At 37.2% G+C, this 17,638-nt stretch overlaps 2 protein-coding genes across 2 annotated transcripts; one reads left to right on the plus strand and one right to left on the minus strand.

Moving 5' to 3' along the window:
- The first annotated feature begins 505 nt into the window (after positions 1–505).
- Positions 506–1,724, plus strand: LOC110855320. Its single transcript, XM_022103747.2, has 4 exons — positions 506–667; positions 746–861; positions 1,189–1,297; positions 1,372–1,724. The coding sequence occupies exons 1-4, from the start codon at positions 592–594 to the stop codon at positions 1,608–1,610; spliced, it is 540 nt and encodes a 179-aa protein (XP_021959439.1). The 5' UTR covers positions 506–591; the 3' UTR covers positions 1,611–1,724.
- Positions 1,725–1,887: 163 nt separating this feature from the next.
- LOC110855290 lies at positions 1,888–3,407 on the minus strand. The gene is made up of 2 exons (XM_022103710.2): positions 3,177–3,407; positions 1,888–3,097 (listed from the first exon to the last, which is right to left on the minus strand). The coding sequence occupies exon 2, from the start codon at positions 3,072–3,074 to the stop codon at positions 2,097–2,099; it is 978 nt and encodes a 325-aa protein (XP_021959402.1). The 5' UTR covers positions 3,075–3,097; positions 3,177–3,407; the 3' UTR covers positions 1,888–2,096.
- Positions 3,408–17,638: the final 14,231 nt, after the last annotated feature.

The following is a 17,638-nucleotide window of genomic DNA, read 5'->3' on the forward strand; positions in this document are numbered from 1 at the left end:
ATTTTGATTATAATTATGACCATTACTATGATTATGACTATGAATATGGTTGTGCAAAAAAATTCATTGGCAGCGTAAAAAAATTCCTTAGCAACGTATAAGAATTCCTTAGCAACGTTAAAAAAATTGCGTGGCAATGTAAAAATTGCTTAGCAACCAAAAATTTTATAAATAAGGGCAAGTCTATTACGATCATAGTGCTGAATTCTATTTGATGTTACACAGTACACAGTTTGCTCGGGAAATATATTTTGGATTTAAATTAGTACAATTAGTTAGTTGTGGAATACTTTTGGAATATTTGTATTACGGAAATATGGACGACTTTAAGACGGGCCATTACGCTAGTATGTATATACATAACTCGATACCAAGGTTACCGAATGGCAGCGATAAGGTAATTATCTCACGTAATCTAATACATACCTTACACTACGACAACTTGAGTATGAAAAATTGACTGAATTGAACTTGACAACTGATAACGATAAGTTGTGGTACATACATATTTGTATAACAATTGCTTGCCACGTATACATTTTCAATTCCCTAAACCTACTGCAAACATACGTTTCTAACGAACAGAGCAGGATGCTGGTTTTCAAGAAAGTCTTAGCTTTAAGCGTTCTATCACTCTTAGCATTATTTGGCACTGCCGTTGGGAAACGTGAGCGCAAAAATAAAAAAAATATTATAATCAGGCTATTGAGAAAAATGTTTACATCATGTATCAATTTATTTGTAGGCACCAAGCAGGATTTGGAGCAAATCCCGAACAAATTACGACTTGAGGATGGTAGAGAACTCGTCCCCGTTGTGATAGTTGAGGGGAAAGAATATTTTGTGGACTCGGGATACAGGGTAAATAATTTATACACTCTACATACGAAACCAGGTAACTAATTTATTACCAAGCGGAGTATTAATGTGACTCTACCGCATGGTGATTAATTTATTATTGCGTGGTAGAAAATTAGTTACCAACTGGTAATATTTTCAAATTTCTCGACCGGGGTTATTACCTGTTTGGTAACAAAATATCTACCACTCAGTAATAAATTAGTTACCATGCGGTAGAGTCACATAGATACTCTGCCTGGTAATAACTTAGTTACCGGGTTTCTTAGAGTGTACATTTGGCCAATCCTGGTCAAAAGTTGGTTTGCACATGTTTTATTTTTTCCCAAGAACATAAGCTGGACAGATGCCGTCGCTTATTGCGACGCATTCAACATGACCATCGGGGAAACTGTCACGGCTCATCAATACCAACAAGTGTACTTGTTTGTTCCCTTGTGTAAGGCTAACATTCGCTAATTTACACAGATTCATTGTAATATAGTGATTAACGAAATCTTGTGTTTTCCATAGTTTACAACTTTTGGTTAGGAGGAACCAACGCTTTTCCTGGAACGAGTGAGTGGTTCTGGCGAACTGACCGAGTTCTATTTAACTATACTCGATGGGGAGCTACACAGCCAAATAATAGAAATAGCTGTATGTATTTCATTGAAGAGCTTCAAATTTGGTGGACCATTGATTGCTTGGATCATACTGGAGAACCGGAAGAAATTTATGTGCTTTGCCAGAGACCGGTAGTCAGCAAGTAACACTGATGCAAGGGCACGTTAAGGAACCACCAAATTTAAAACAGCAAATTCAGAATATCTCTAATTCATATCTTTGACAAAATATAGTTGAATAAATTCTAGCAACAAATCCTAGTTTGGTTTTATGCATAACTATGTACGAGAAAGCCTTTGCAAGCATGGGTCAACATGGCACACTCTAAGAAATTTTGTTACCACGCGGTAAACATATACGACCACCGTACTGATAGAGTCATTTCTAAATTTCATATGCCTTCTTTAAATACATTTCTCACAATTTGATTCCATGCCATAATAATAAATTTACCGTTTTATTTCTTTTATTAACTACTTAAATACATCAACGTTCTTATCAAATACTTAAGTTTTTTTAGAAATCAAATACGTAAATCCTGAATAATGCCAAAAATTGTTACCCAGCCGGGAAATACTTAAATTTTTACAAAAACATATTAATCCTTTCTTTTCAACCAAAACCACTCCCATCTACAATTGAATATACCAAATCCCATCGTGCCTCATAAAAATCCCAGTACTCGCATTTTGCGACATTCCCCCAAAGAAGTAAATCCTCCTCAATCTCTCCACATAGACGGCACTGGCCCCTTTAAACTCTTGCTTGTCGAATGCCCAGGGAAAATTCAGGACCGGAATCACCCTATGCTCCATCGTGGCTGGACTCCATTTCAAAACAGAATCGCTCCTAATCCCCGCCACCAACCCGCCGTATCCTCCTACCACGTAAACATCACTCCCATCCCAGACGGCCGCCCCTTTACTTCGAACCGATGGAAATGTAGGACCCCCAATTTGAACCGTTTCTAACGTCGACGAATTCATCTTCGTGACGAAATGTTCCCCAGAAATTGGCGCTTCGACGTACGGATTTCCAAAAAGGTATGCGCTCCCCGCTCCATCACTTACGGCCAGGATGACCGTGTAATTTATTGGGAGTGACGGTAATACTTGTGTTTCCAAGGTTTCCATGTTGAAACGAACGACTCCACTCCGGGCCCAATAACCGCCAAGGATTAGCACGTCTGGGGTAGAGTGAGACACTTGTACCGACGCCGCGTTAGTGTTTGGGTAAGGCATCATTGTCACGTTTTCCACGGTGTGGAGGGTAGGGGAGAATTTAAAGATTTCTGCGGTACTAATCCCCCCGTGGTAGTAAATATTGGAGGATGCATCGGACGACGTTGTGCCACCATAACGGACCGCGGGAAGGGATCCGACTCGAGTTACGGTCTCGGATGTGATGGAGTATTGAAGAAAGTCGGTCAGGGCGCCGGATTGGCCCAACCCGCCGAAGATGTAGATCGAATCAGTCGATTCGTCGTAATGGGCGGTGGTGTCGTACCGTTTGGAGGGGAGGAGAGCGGCTACTTTTGTGGCGATTAGTTGGGACTGCACGGAGTGGTCGAAAACGAGGTAAATTGATAATATGATGATGAAGAGTTTCATTTTGGGCGAAGTTGTTACGATGACTTGTGAAAAGAGGAGAGGAAAATTATTAGTTGTTCCCTGTGCGTTACTGCGATGGGAGGACGGTATTTAAATGCAAACCTTTTAATTTTGCAGACCCATTATCATCTCTGATAACGAGTGGTGCACCAGAAATCAGTTAGTGTGATGGGGAACACGAAATGTTAATTAAATTGTTGGTTACAATTAGAAAAGCGTCATGTTCCCATTAATTATATTGTATTTGAAGTTGACCACAAATCAATCAATTACTCGAATGATTCAGTCTTGTGGCTTGATGCTCAAATCTTTAAAAACGTGGGGAATTTTGTATGGCACTATTTCCATATGTATGTATGTTATCACTTACGAATGTAAAAACCCATCGTTACCCACTGCTGCCGTTCTCGAAGGCAAGTATATATTGTTATGTATCGTCCAGCTTTGTATCAATCTCACAAATATTGATAACCAGGGTTACAATTTTTATAAACCTCATACCTACTCTTCTGTTTACGCAGCAACATAAAAAAATAATGACCTGTCTATCACACTATGTTATCATTTTTGATGAACGATACATCAGAAACCAATTAAATTAAGTGACATGTACAAAACGCGAGTAACTTGTTTTCTAAAATAAGACAAACAACATGTTGCCACAGCGTTTGAATTTTGGTTGGTTGATCTGTTTAGAAAAACCTGACGTTTCTTATTTTATCAGGTACAATTTCGTGTTTTTACCAGTTTGGTGCAGTGCTCGCAACGTGGCTGTCAGCAATGGGTAGGATCTCAGCATTGGTAATTACAAAATGCGTAAGAGTTAGTTCAAGTGAGCGCTCAGGCGACGAGTAATTAACCACCACGAAATAATAATAATACAGAATGAGAAGCTCCCTGTCTAATCATTGATCGGGTATGACATAAGTTAATCCTGTGAGTTTGCTTATGTATGTTGTTACCAGAGTCCGGACATTTGTGCATTTTAAAGTTTCTCAATAATAACCCGATCGAATTGAAACTTTGGTATATTGTTTTTGGTTAGCTATAGGTCACACGCTCAAAAAAATGTTTTCACGTTGCCGTCCAGAGGCATAATTATATTTATGAATATTGACAAGATAATGATGTTTTTTTTATGAATATATGACCTCTTAATGATAATGAATATTTACATGATTTGACAATATGAGATAAAATATACCAAATAGTTTTCAAAATTTCCTCCTTTTGAAACAACACCAGAGTCTTCGTACCCCTACAGCTACATACATATGTATGCATGGGTAAATATGGAAATTACTAACAATGGAGGTCTCCCAACGTATGCTCACAGATTTAGACCAAAGTAGCGTCAATCGATCACAAATATTATTCGTATGAAATTTGCAAAAGAAACTAACTGCCAATGCTCAAGTTTGGCGGAGATATTTGCATAAAAAGAGGAGAAAACCGACCCCTAGGCTGGCTAATTTTTAATTTTCTAAATTTGCTGCGCATTTTTCCCGTTTTGAATGCAAATATCTCCGCCAAACCTGCGCATTAGCAGACAGTTCCCTTTGCAAATTTCATACTAATTATAAGTTTCAGAATTCTGCGTTTTCCCAATCGAGGCAAGAACAAAGAATTCTAATTTCCTCCTAAAATTGACACGCTATATTAATACAATCGGCCAAAATACAGTAGCTGTTTATGTACGGGTAAATATAAGCAGTCTAACAGTCCATCTAATACAAAAACTCAGCATAACCAAAGGCGTCATAATGCCGACGAAACAACTAGAAATTCTAATTTTTACCACGCCACAACCCCAAATATCTTTAATGAACGATATTTTGTCCAGGCTGGCCAACATTCTCGCTTCTCGTCCCATATGTTTTAGCAAAATGGAGGAATTCCGATTAAGAAAACCAGCCAGCGTTCCAAAGCATAAAATACCCAGTAAACTTTGGAGCCACATTAAAGCAAACACTCCATTTTCACTGTTCTCGAGTAAGTTTGATCCGTACGAAATGCAGAGGAAGGTCGTAATCGTGTGGCAGAAACAAAGCAGAAAGAAGAACCCAGGCAAAACCGCGGTTCGGAAACAGGTGTTCAGTTGACCCTCTACTATCTTGAGTTGTTTTAGTAGGTTTAATTGAAGCTTGTAAATTGTGGCGGTATCACAGTCGGGGCAGGTTTTGGACAATCTGTAAAGTGGTAAAAAATAAATTTCAAAGTTGCAACTATGAAATGATTTTCCCAAGGATAAAACTTTGTTTGGACAACAAACCAATAAATAGTCTGAATCGTATCCACGGACGAATGCATTTGAATATTTTTGATAATTTAAGTATGTTAATTATCCAGCTACTTGTATGTGCAATTTCTTGTTGCACTGCTTTATATGTTGATTGGGAAAAAAAATTATTGCAAATTTTAAAGTCGCAAAAACTTTCGCTCTTACTTGGAAAAATATGGATTCCGGTTGGACAGGTAAATTAATCAATAACCAATCAATTTCGCTAACCACTCACTTACGTTATAACTCCATCCAAACAAATATACAAGCTCATAACCGTCCCCATAAGAATATTCACAATTAGAAACGTAAATCCGGGCACGAACGAGAAATACTGCCAGCTTTGAAACAAAATGGCGCCTATATGCAAAACTGCGACTCCCACACCACTCCCTTCCTCCCAAATTGGCAACATCGACCCCAAAAATGGCAATCTTCCACTATCCATGATATTCAACAATATCATACAAGCCGGCAAAACCGCCGAACCGCCCAACATCACCACCCACATGGCCCATGTCCAGAGTAATCCTAAAATTTAAATTTTCCGCGGCACTGCAACCATAGCTGAAGTAAAAATTGTTCATTCATTATTCATTTGTTTAAAATTTGAAAATCAATTTTTTACTCGTGATCCATTTTTTATTCAATTCATCTCAAACTCGTCTAATTACAGGGTCAAATTTATTGGGCCCAAGAAAATCATATTTTGTTCCAAAGAAAGTTAATAATTTTCTGCAAGATTGCAGAAAATTGTTTCTAAAAAGAAAATATTAATGCTAATTATTAATACTAATTAACTGGATATTTCAATTTACCCTGTGGATTAAGCAGTATGGTTAAAATAAAATAATGAACAAAAACGCTTCATTCATTTTTCATGAATATGAAATAAAGAAGTATTAAAACAATTCAATTCAACATTTCCAAAATATTTTCTCTGATTTTTCATAAATTGCAGAACAATGAATGATTTCTTAATTAAGCAAATGAATATGAACAGGTGTGACTGGAACCTTACAATTTTCCTGATATCTTTCAAACACAAGTACAAGATTTAGCAGGGCGACGATATCACTCGCATGAACAAACCAAGAGGACAAGATCATCCATACCGAGACAGGAATTCCTGCTGAGAATTTTACGTTTTAGATTAGTGGAGAGAATCATGGCTGCAATGTTTCTTTTATGAGGTTGGTGGACGTCTAAAAGTCGATATTTGTAGATAAATTTCAACGAGTCTGGGTATTTTATTTATAATGCATATATCCGACATGTTTCTCACGGATGTTTTTAAAAATAAAAAAAAACAAGCAACAAAACACAAACAAACAGTTGGTCTGGAACTCGAGCACTTCTGCAAAATTAACAAAACTTAAGGCGCTAGATTGGCAAAGACACTAGTTTTAACTTTTCTGAACTGCCCGATGTCCATCTGTCCGTTTTCCGATGGAGACAATGAGCATTTTTGCCAGATTGATAAATTCTTTTATAACCCCCGCATTTCTGGCAGTGTTCAAGTGATACATTAAATATTGTTAGTGTTTAGTTACTAGATTTTTACTGCTGGTTTAGGAATATCGGTGAGAAACACGTCTGACCTGTGTCTTGTTAGGCGGACAATATCCAACTTGACATTTCGAGTTGATTTTAAACTTCTGTTTTATTAAAGGTTTAGACGAAATTGAAGGCAAACATACAGACAAATCGATTCATATCTGGCATATCTGTATATGGCGGCACGTGGATAGCTTGCGAATTATCCATCAGTCTATATTCATGAAATTCTAGTTTTTGCAGCTATGTATTTATATACTGCCTTTCAGATTGATATGTTGCTTGTGGATGACTAGTTTATTTATTTATTGTTATTGATAAATATATATTTAAAACCAATTGAGTAGCTTGGTTTGTTTACCAGTCTATGGTTTAAATAACTATATCGTCGTACTAATTCATAAAAGACCTAAGTGCCGTCGAAGCTTAATTCAGAAAAGACCTACATAAGTGTATAGAAACAAAGTAAGAAAAGACTTAAATATGTGCAAGCATATATTTACTTATGGCTAAATCGCGCGATAGAAGAATCGTTCTGGCAAGATATAGCCATAAGTAAACACATGCTTGCACTAGAGGTGAAATGGATTACCAAAACGAAAAATCCATCCAATCCAAAATCCATTTGGATTTATCCAATCCATCCAATCCTTTCGAAATTTTGTAAAAAAAATATCCAATCCAATCCATAACTTTCAAACCATTAAAAATCCAATTCAAACCAAGACCAAAAAATCTATATTATCCAGCACTAGTTTTAAATTGAACCAATAGAATCAAGTGTAAAAACATGCATATAATATTTACAAAATCAGCGAAACTATATTTAAAAAAATACTACCATGATATAACACACCTACAGTGTCGGACAGATGTCTACGTCCACATAGTCGCGTCAATTTCATTTTCAAATTGTCACTGAACTACTGAACCAATTTTCATCATTGATATATCAAATTTAACGTAATTTCATAAAACATATGAGTTATTTCTGAAAATTCTGGGAAAACTGAGAATCATAGTGCAGAGCGAGAGAGGATGAAATTTGAGCGGACAAATGCCTACGTCCACTTCACTTTAATTGTGAACAACAAAAATCTCTCCAATTTATAAAATCAGGTAACTTAATAAATCTATCAATAACATATGCCGCATTAATTTTTAAATAATTTTCTTCCAGAAAAATATGATGGCGTCGACACGCAAGGAAATTCCTATTGCTATTCGAGATCTTGTCATTCAGGACTGGAAGGGTGGACAAAAAGGGGGCTGTCGCAGAGACAAATATGGACCAAGTATAAATTAGCAAGGACAACCATCCAGACAATCATTAAGAACTTTAGAGCTAATGGTTCAGTCCAAAACAAGGTCAGAAGTGGTCGAAAACCGATTTTGGCTCACCGAGAAGTACGCCACGTGCTCAACAAAGTCAACGTTACACCCTCACTTAGTGCTCCAAAGCTATCTACCGAGATCAAGGAGATGTTCGGCAAACAGGTTAGTCCTATGACCATCCAAAGAACACTGAATAAGGGAAATTTGAAATCCCACAGAGCAGTCCGGAAGCCTCTTATTGTACCGAGGAATGCAACCAAACGAGTGAAGTTTGCCAGAGACCACATTTCCAAGCCACAAACATTCTGGGACATATTTTATGGACTGACGAGTCAAAGTTCAATGTCTTTGGGTCAGATGGGCGTCGTAGAGTGTGGAGATATCCAAAAGAAGCTTTGAATCCAAAAAATCTCAACCCCACAGTTAAGCACGGCGGCGGGTCGGTAATGGTGTGGGGATGCATGGCTTCAAGTGGGGCAGGAAAAATGGAATTTATTGACGGAATTATGGACCAATACAAGTACCAGGGAATACTTGACCGTAATATCCAGGAATCTGTTCGAAAACTTGGACTTGGACGACGATTTGCCTTCCAACAAGACAACGATCCGAAACACTCTGCCAAGTCCACCATGGAATACTTCAAGAAAAAAAAATTCCGAAGCTAGAATGGCCTCCCCAATCTCCAGACTTGAATCCCATTGAGCATCTGTGCGACCACATTGAAAGAGAAATAAGAAAACAATCTTTTTCAGGAATTCCGGGCCTTAAATCCAGAATTCGTGAAGTTTGGGAAACCATTTCTGAAGATGTGACCAAGAATTTGGTAAACTCAATGACTCGACGCCTTGAAGCCGTCCTTAAAGCGAACGGAGGCCCAACCAAATATTAAAAATTAATTGTTATAACATTCCTTATAAATTACAGTTTTTTTTGTATGTTTTCTCTGACTGGACGTTGACTTTTGTCCATCCAATTGTTTTCATTTTGAATTAAAATACATCTCTGGCCTAAAATAAATTTTTTAGCGGAAAACTAATAATGTGCTATGAAATTACGTTAAATTTGTGAGAATTTGATATATCAATGATGAAAATTGGTTCAGTAGTTCAGTGACAATTTGAAAATGAAATTGACGCGACTATGTGGACGTAGACATCTGTCCGACACTGTATTGTTTAATTTCATTATATTTTTAATGTAACAAAACTAGTTTATACGACCGTCAATCGACAGGCAAAAACTAGATGCCAACATTAGTGAATTTGGCTCTCCGTTCAAATGCCAAAATGTTACCGACCAAACCAGCAATACACCCGCCTGCTTTAAGTTAAAAATATACGTAGATAAATACACAGATTTTAGAATATTTAGAATGACATAACGTCGTGGTTATGATTTCTATACAGAAAGTCACAGTGAAAATTCATAATTTTTCCACAACCGAAAATCCATCCAATCCAATCCAGGTTTCCGATTATCCAATCCAATCCAGATCTCTGATTATCCAATCCAATCCATATCCATGGATTGGATTGGATTCCAAATGGATTGGATAAAATGGATATCCATTTCACCTCTAGCTTGCACATAGGTCTTTTATTATTATTTTTCTACACACTTAGGTCTTTTCTGAATTAAGCTTTGACGGCACTTAGGTCTTTTCTGAATTAAGCTTTGACGGCACTTAGGTTTTTTCTGAATTAAGCTTTGACGGCACTTAGGTCTTTTCTAGATTAAACATCGACTGCACTTAGGTCTTTTATGAATTAGTACGATGATATTGCCTTTCCATGCATATGCACCTGTATACTACGGTAAATTTTTAAGCACACTTTTCAACCAGCACTGTCTACGTACGTACATACCCTATATTATGCATATTTTAATATCTCCTGCATATTTACATTTTAATTGAAATATGCACCGGTTAACTCGTTACACCTTAACTTGACGGAACTTATGTGTTCATCCAATTAATCAATTGTGCTAGTATGTATGTACATACGTACAATGTACATATGCATGAAAAAAAATGAAAAATGAAAATAATCCTTTAACGTCATTAGATATCAGATTAACTCATCTGGATGCAAATTTACAGACCCGTATTTTTAACTTTTTTTGATATACAAATTTGAAATAACCTACATACATATGTAATCCAATTAATTAGCCCAGAATATAAATATTTTTGCTAATTAATCAAACCGAATGTGAACCTTGCTTCTAATATATTTTTTGGAACCTTTATTAAAGGTAATCAGGAAAGGATTCCAAACCTAAGAACAGCGATGTACAGTTACATAAAAATCCTTCACCCATTTCTGGGTAGATTCAAAACCAAATATTAAACACAGAAGGAAGCCATATATTGCATCTTATTTTTCTTTAATTTAGCCAATTCGTTACATGAGATATGTATGGTCTGCTGCATAAGTCGTGGGACTGATTTCTATTAATGACACTCGATTTTGATGTCTTTTTTGTTAAACGTGTGCATATTAGGTTAATTTTATCGGATTTTCAGACATTCATATTATGTAATTCATATTATCTGGGAAGTACAATACAATTTCAAGAAAGCCCTTGGGGCGTGATGTGTCCGTTTTAAAAACGTACGCAACAAAAACGTTTTTGTTATAAAAAAAGTTTATCATGGGTGTATATAGATGTTAGAATGTTTATGTCTGATCTTTTTCGAGCTATAGACTATTAAACGTACCCAAATACATGTATGACAAATATGTATGAAGAGGCATTTAATAATCGCTCATTCTAGTAAGAAAAGAGCGATTAAGTAAAGAACATTCCACACCCAAGCCCCAAGCTGCCGATGGGTTAAAGTTACACCCAGCAGCTTCTCATTGAGTCAAAACGGAACGGTTGCGCATGATGGCTTCCAAACTAAACTCCGACAGTCCGAAACAAAATAGGAAGAATATGTAAATGGCAAAGAGTGCGGTTGTAAGAAACTTTACTTACAAAGTATGTAGGGCACTTCGAAATTCTGGTTATTTTACGATTAAACAAATATACGCCGCTACAAACGAGCTATATCTGTACACGGTGCACAAAGATTTGAAAAATATTAAATTCTAACGTATGAGACGCCAAAGTCGGCCAAAAATGTTTTTAAAAACAGATCGGTTTTAACATTTTTGTACATTTGGTTATAATCTGGTTATACTTTGCTCAAATTGATAGTGATAGTCGTTATCACCACAGGATTAACGTTTATAAGAAAATTATAATCACACTTCTAAGAATGTATGTATAAATTATACAGTATAATGCCAAGATTTATGCAGCACACCATATTTAAAATTAATGGAAATATTTCAGGAACATTTGATTACTTTTTAACGCAAAGGTCGACTAAATATGTATTATGTAAACCATCTCAGAATAACTTTTTCCCTTCCTTCACCTAAACATTCACTCCAAATCCAAGCTACCAAAATGTTTACGGACTTATTCTCCCAGGAGTTTTCGAAAACGATTAAAACCGCAAATAGATTCGGTTTTTCGTTAATTTGGGACAGAACGAAGAGGAGGTTACAATTTTCTCCGAAATTTCACTCTAAAACTAAATTAGTTACGAAATACATATTTTTATACACATTTAACGTTCTTGTGCAAACAGCGAGGCATAAATTTATGCCGAATTCGCCCGATTTCAATCTACTCATGGTCATGTCCTACGCATGGATCGGAATGTCCGTTGGAGTATATCTACTTGCAAATCAGCCGAAAGAAATGGCACGAAGTTGGAATGGAATATTTTTAATCAGCGTGAAAATCCATGGTAAGTACGTGTCATTCCGACAGACTCACACCCGCACCGCTAATTTGATCCCTTTCACATTTGGGAGCAAATGAGTTAGTGTAAATTAGCGGGTGAAAGTGACGGGTGCAAATCAGTGGATGCAAATGACCAGATGCAAATGATCAGGTTCACCCCTACACGGTTCGCTTTATCTGCATCTGGTGTTTCTCTATGGCTTTCGAATTCCTTCATTCGAAACCGAACCACCCATCTCCTATCCGTATGAATAGATAAAATACCAGAACCCAACAATGCGGTGTATTTTGGGAACTGTCCCAAACCCGATACCCACCATTTAAACGATAACTCGAAACTATAGCTTTTTATTATGTCATTATGCAGACAAATATTGGAACTTCCCTGGCTCAACCGCAGTGATCACCTACAATCGAAAGTGGCTCAAAATTATCCGCCCCGCCAGATTATTGCTATATCCTCTTCCATTCCTTATCTGGTGTCAGATTCTCCTCTCACCCCTCCATCCGATGCACACTCCTAACATATTGTCGAATTATCCCTTTCTATTCTATTTAGCCTACTTCATTTACGCGCCCGGAATGATGTACTCGTATTTCCTTGTCGCATCCTATACGAATACAACGATCCAAACGTTATCCGGCATAATCCTCTTTATATTTCCGATCTTACAAGAACTCGCGTTACCTAGGAAACCACGGGAAGCAAGAAAATTCAAATGTTCCCCAGAACTGGGGGCTCATCCAGATCATCTCGTCCACTTGTATCGATCCTTACAACTGACCATGCTCGAGATTCGACTCTTTTTTGGCATCTACTTACCAATTATGCAAACCATTTTGGGCCAACTCGCAATGTGCTCGGGATACGTGCTAATTGCGGAAGGAAGGAAGGTCGATCTGGCTACGAGAATGACGTTTGTGGTGTGTGCCTCTGTCGCCGTGGTGTCATGGGTAGCACTTATGACCTGCGCGGGAAAAATACAAAAGTCTTCGAAGGAGTGTCTCACATCTTGGAAAGTGCATGGCGACCATTGGGAATCGAGGGTGGATAGGAAATACATGTCGAAATTTAGGAAGAGTTGCAAACCACTGTACTTTGGGTGGAACTGAGTAATGACCGTGACGAAAAGGTCGGTCATGAAGTTCGTGCAAGGGATCATTCGTGGTTTATTTCGGACATTACTAACACTCAAAGAAGAGAAATGAGAATTCCTGACGTCTTTGTGTATATTATTTGATAGGGTAATGATTTTGTTTCAAAATGTTTTCTACAAAATTTAGTTCATCTTCGAGAGATTCAGTGTCACATAATCTTAAAGCTCTTGTGGTCAAAGTGTCGATGACAGCAATTTTTTGACTCGGGTGGTGATATGACTCAAGATGAAGATGTTGATTTGTGTGCGTTGGCTTTCGGTATATTTTATGCGTTAGTATTCCATCTTCTTTTTTGTGAATCAAAACGTCCAGGAAAGGGAGTGAATTATTAATTTCCTGTTCTATTGTGAATTGGATATTTGGATGGAAATTATTTAATTTATTGAGGATCTGTTTCAGAGGTCTACGCCGATGGTAACATCGGCGTCGGCGGCGCGCCGCTCCGCGCCGGTGTTTTGCCGGCGGCGGCGCCAAATGTTAAATAATTTTTTGTGAGCTTTTAAAGAGCTACATATTTTGTACTTTTTCGGTCGCAAAAACACGTGGTCGGGTAAAAAAAGATGTACGCAGTCTTTTATCATTTATGTGTTTCCACATGTCATAGTTTAAAACCCTTAGGGGCCGTTCATAAACTACGTAACGCTAAAATCGCATACTTTTACCCCTCCCTCCCTCCCTTGTAACGCTTGTGTGACGCATCGTGCTACCCACCCCCCTCCCCCATAACGTCACGAAAAATCTCAAATTCCCCATATGTTCTAAGCACCTTGTATTGACGTTCATCAAGTTCTAATCTGAAACTTTTAACTAACTAGTGTGGAGCAAAAGCGCTAAGGCGATTTATTAAAATTTTACAAACAATTCCGAGTTCAATATTTATCAACAATCCAGTATAATTTTTTACCAACATGTTATCCGGCCAAAATTTATTTTTTCAAAATAGTTCACGCCTGGGCATATCTTACTCAATTTCAGATTCAAAATTTTCGTGATTTTTAAACCATTCAAAATTTCATAACTTCCTGATCGCATTCTTGCAGTTTAATGTTACTATTTGCTTCTTGGAAGGCTTTTTGAAGTGACTCCCAAAGTCGTCTTTTGTTTGACATTTTAGAACAAAGCTGTGCAAAAAGTCCAATTTTGATAAGAATAAGTAATCTATTTATTTGCATAAATGAAAACTTAAACCGCGTGGCTTGTTCGGATAAAAAAAATTGCATTTGATGTGACGTGACGATGGTCTCACACCACCCCCCCTCCTACGTGACTATGCGTGACGCAAGCCCCACACCCACCCACCCACCTCCGAGCGTTACGTAGTTTATGAACGGCCCCTTATATGTACATAAAAGCGTTATGTCTCCCGGTCTATTTCTGTTCACGTGGGTAGATGTAGGATAAGGGACCACTGATAACGTCAAAGGTAAAAAATTGAAAGCACTTTTTAAGTTAAAATTATAACATCTCCGATTTTGACAAAAGGATTTTCATTTTTTAACGTCTAATCTATCACCAATTTTTATAACGCCGCAAGTTCGTTTTGATTATGTGTAGCATTACTTCAAGACAATGCTCAGAATTATTATTCGGGGGTTTTAAAACACTTCCGCTTTTTTCAATCTTTGTAATTTAAATTTAGCATTTTAAAGATTAAGATATCAATTCTTTAATTAGAAAAGATTTCCACCCGAAAATTTTGAAAATTTAAATACAGGGTGGTTAAAATGTCACGCCACAATGGAAAATTTTTCAATGGGAAAAGTCCCTAAATCTCCATTAGTTACAAGATTTCGGATTGAGATTTTTATAAATTATTATCAAAACTGATGACAAAATTCTTAAAATGTTGCATTTTAGAGACAAAATTTTGGTAACTAATGGAAATTTACAAATTTTTCCCATCGAAAAATTTTCCATTGTTGCGTGACATTTTAACCACCCTGTATATGTATTTATGTACATACATATTTATTTCTGGAAAGTTATTTCGGGTACAATTTCCCACTTTCGTGATAAAAAAATCTCTATAATGGCTTTTTGAAGATATTATAAAGACGAGAAATTAAGGTTACGCCAAAATTAGTAACTTACCTTCAAAAACGCAAATTAATTGATAATTCAACTGGTAAAAATCTTGGAAAATTTGTCCCATTTTTCATAAATATTTATTCTAATGTTATTCCAATATACTTTGTATTGGTCATAAATAAGAGATCATCAAATGAAAACTCTAGTTTGGGACTGAAAATATTGTTAAAGGATGACTTTTGTAATTACAGATATAATTAGACCAAAATCTAGTATTCCAGCCAAAATAAAATCGGCGCCAATTTTTTTCTGCGGCGGCGTCGGCGCGCCGTTAATTTTTTTCGGCGGCGGCGGCGGCGGCGCGCCGTGAATTGTTTCCGACGGCGGCGGCGCGTAAAATAGTACCGGCGCCGGAGGCGTCGTGTGGTCTACGGCGTCGACCTCTGATCTGTTTTGCTTTCCGGCTTTTAATTATGGAAAAAGGGTCATCAACAAAACGTCTCCAGAATTTGGTATCTGAGTTGTGCTTGATAAGTGATTCTTATAAAAATTCTATCAACAACTCAGCAAAGATGGGAGAGATCGGTGACCCCATTGGTGATCCCTATGTTTGCTTACATAGGCCTCCTCTCCAAGTGAAATATGTTTTCAACGCATATTTTACGTAGATCCATGAGATCCTCGACTTCAAGTTTTGTTGTCTTTTTCCATTCATTGGTTGTTGTCAATCTGTGTTCGATCGAAGTTTCCTGGATTGGAACTTTTGTGAACATTGACACCAGATCAAACGATACCATGATTTCACCTCTTCCAATGGTTTTAAGTTTCAAATCGTCAATGAATTGATATGAGTTTGTTAATGAATATTCATGCTTCTTTGTGAGTGTTTGCAATGGAGTTTTAAATTTTTTTATTTCACACTTTGAACCAATTAAGTACATACATAATTTTTAACTTTCGTACGTTACGTAAACATTATTTAATTATTACGTAAACATATGTAGATACGTGTTAAATAAATTCTAACTACCTTAACTCATATCTTCCTCAGATATGCATATGTCCATCCTATAATTAGATAAATAGACACATAATTACACTCAAGTTAACTCCCTACCGTGCAATCAGAAGAAAGGAGATGGTTTGCCTCACACAGAATTCCTTCACCAAAATGGGTGTTAACGCTTCAACAAAATTATTCCCAAATTCCAACCTTAACGACCTTAATGTTCTGTACATCCTTCTCTCCACCCTGTTACGACATCTCCTCTTCAACCTTGAGGCCCACCTTGTACTTAAATTATGGACTTGTGCAGCCGCAGAAAACAAAAACAGGGTAAAAATTACCACAAAAATAAAATCCCAGAGGAACAAAGATACCTCAATTTTTCCCACGTTTTCCGCACGAAGTAATTTAATGCACGTGAAGCCTAACAAAATTTCCACCGCGGGAGATACAAGCGCCGTAACGAGCAGGATTATCGATTTAGTGCAACAATTTAGCACTTTGTCGTAAACCTGTAATTTTCTGTAGTTCAGAAACAATGGCGTATTACCCTTCATCGTATCCAAGGCGTTACACGATGTCCACAAGAATGCAATACCTCGCAATAATACGGTTGCTAAGTAATAAGTTAGTGAAATCATGACTTGCTCAAATGCAACAAATTCAATTGTTGCACAAAACAGGAGGATTAATAAGCAGTGTGAATTTCCGCGAAAGAAATTTCCACAAAACAGACTGCTTAATAGGATCGGCTGATAGGGCGCGAACATGGTGAGAATTCCGAGCGCCGACGAAAATAAAATAAACTGGTGTTAAATAATAGGATAATTCGGCTGATTCGGCTAACATGTTTTTGGACGTCTTGCCTGGACGCCTTTTTTTGACGTCGACGTGCTCGCCCCGAAGCTCTTTTGGGTGGATGGAGAGTTTAAAACGAGGAGTACGTGCAACGAGAAATGTCTGGTGATCTCTATTTGAGTTTGGTGTGACGACGCAGTGTTTTATTTGGTTTGTTTCGACTTTTTAGCTCTCAAATGCTAGGGGTTGAATAATCAGGAGAATTATTATCAGTTAAATCTTCAAAATTTCAGTATGGTTCCGAAGTTCAAGTAACGGATTAAACGTTTATAAACACGTGCTTGTTCAATTGTTCAATTTAATCAATCTCCATCAGAATTGGTAGCTTCTTTGCCACGACTTTATGGGATAATAATTAAGTATTTTAGTTAATAGCTGCATTGGTCTGTTAACAATTGTAGTGTATAATTAAGAATGGAAGTATGCAAGCTGAAAACTGTTTCAGAATACCGGTGTTACACGTGACTCTACCGGTTGTGCATAGGTGGTCAGCTTCCGGTAATTCCGCTCCCAACCAAAATTTTGGCTAGCAGCTTC

Source organism: Folsomia candida, unplaced genomic scaffold (genome assembly GCF_002217175.1).
Source record: "Folsomia candida strain VU population unplaced genomic scaffold, ASM221717v1 Fcan01_Sc012, whole genome shotgun sequence".
Lineage (NCBI taxonomy): Eukaryota > Metazoa > Arthropoda > Collembola > Entomobryomorpha > Isotomidae > Folsomia > Folsomia candida.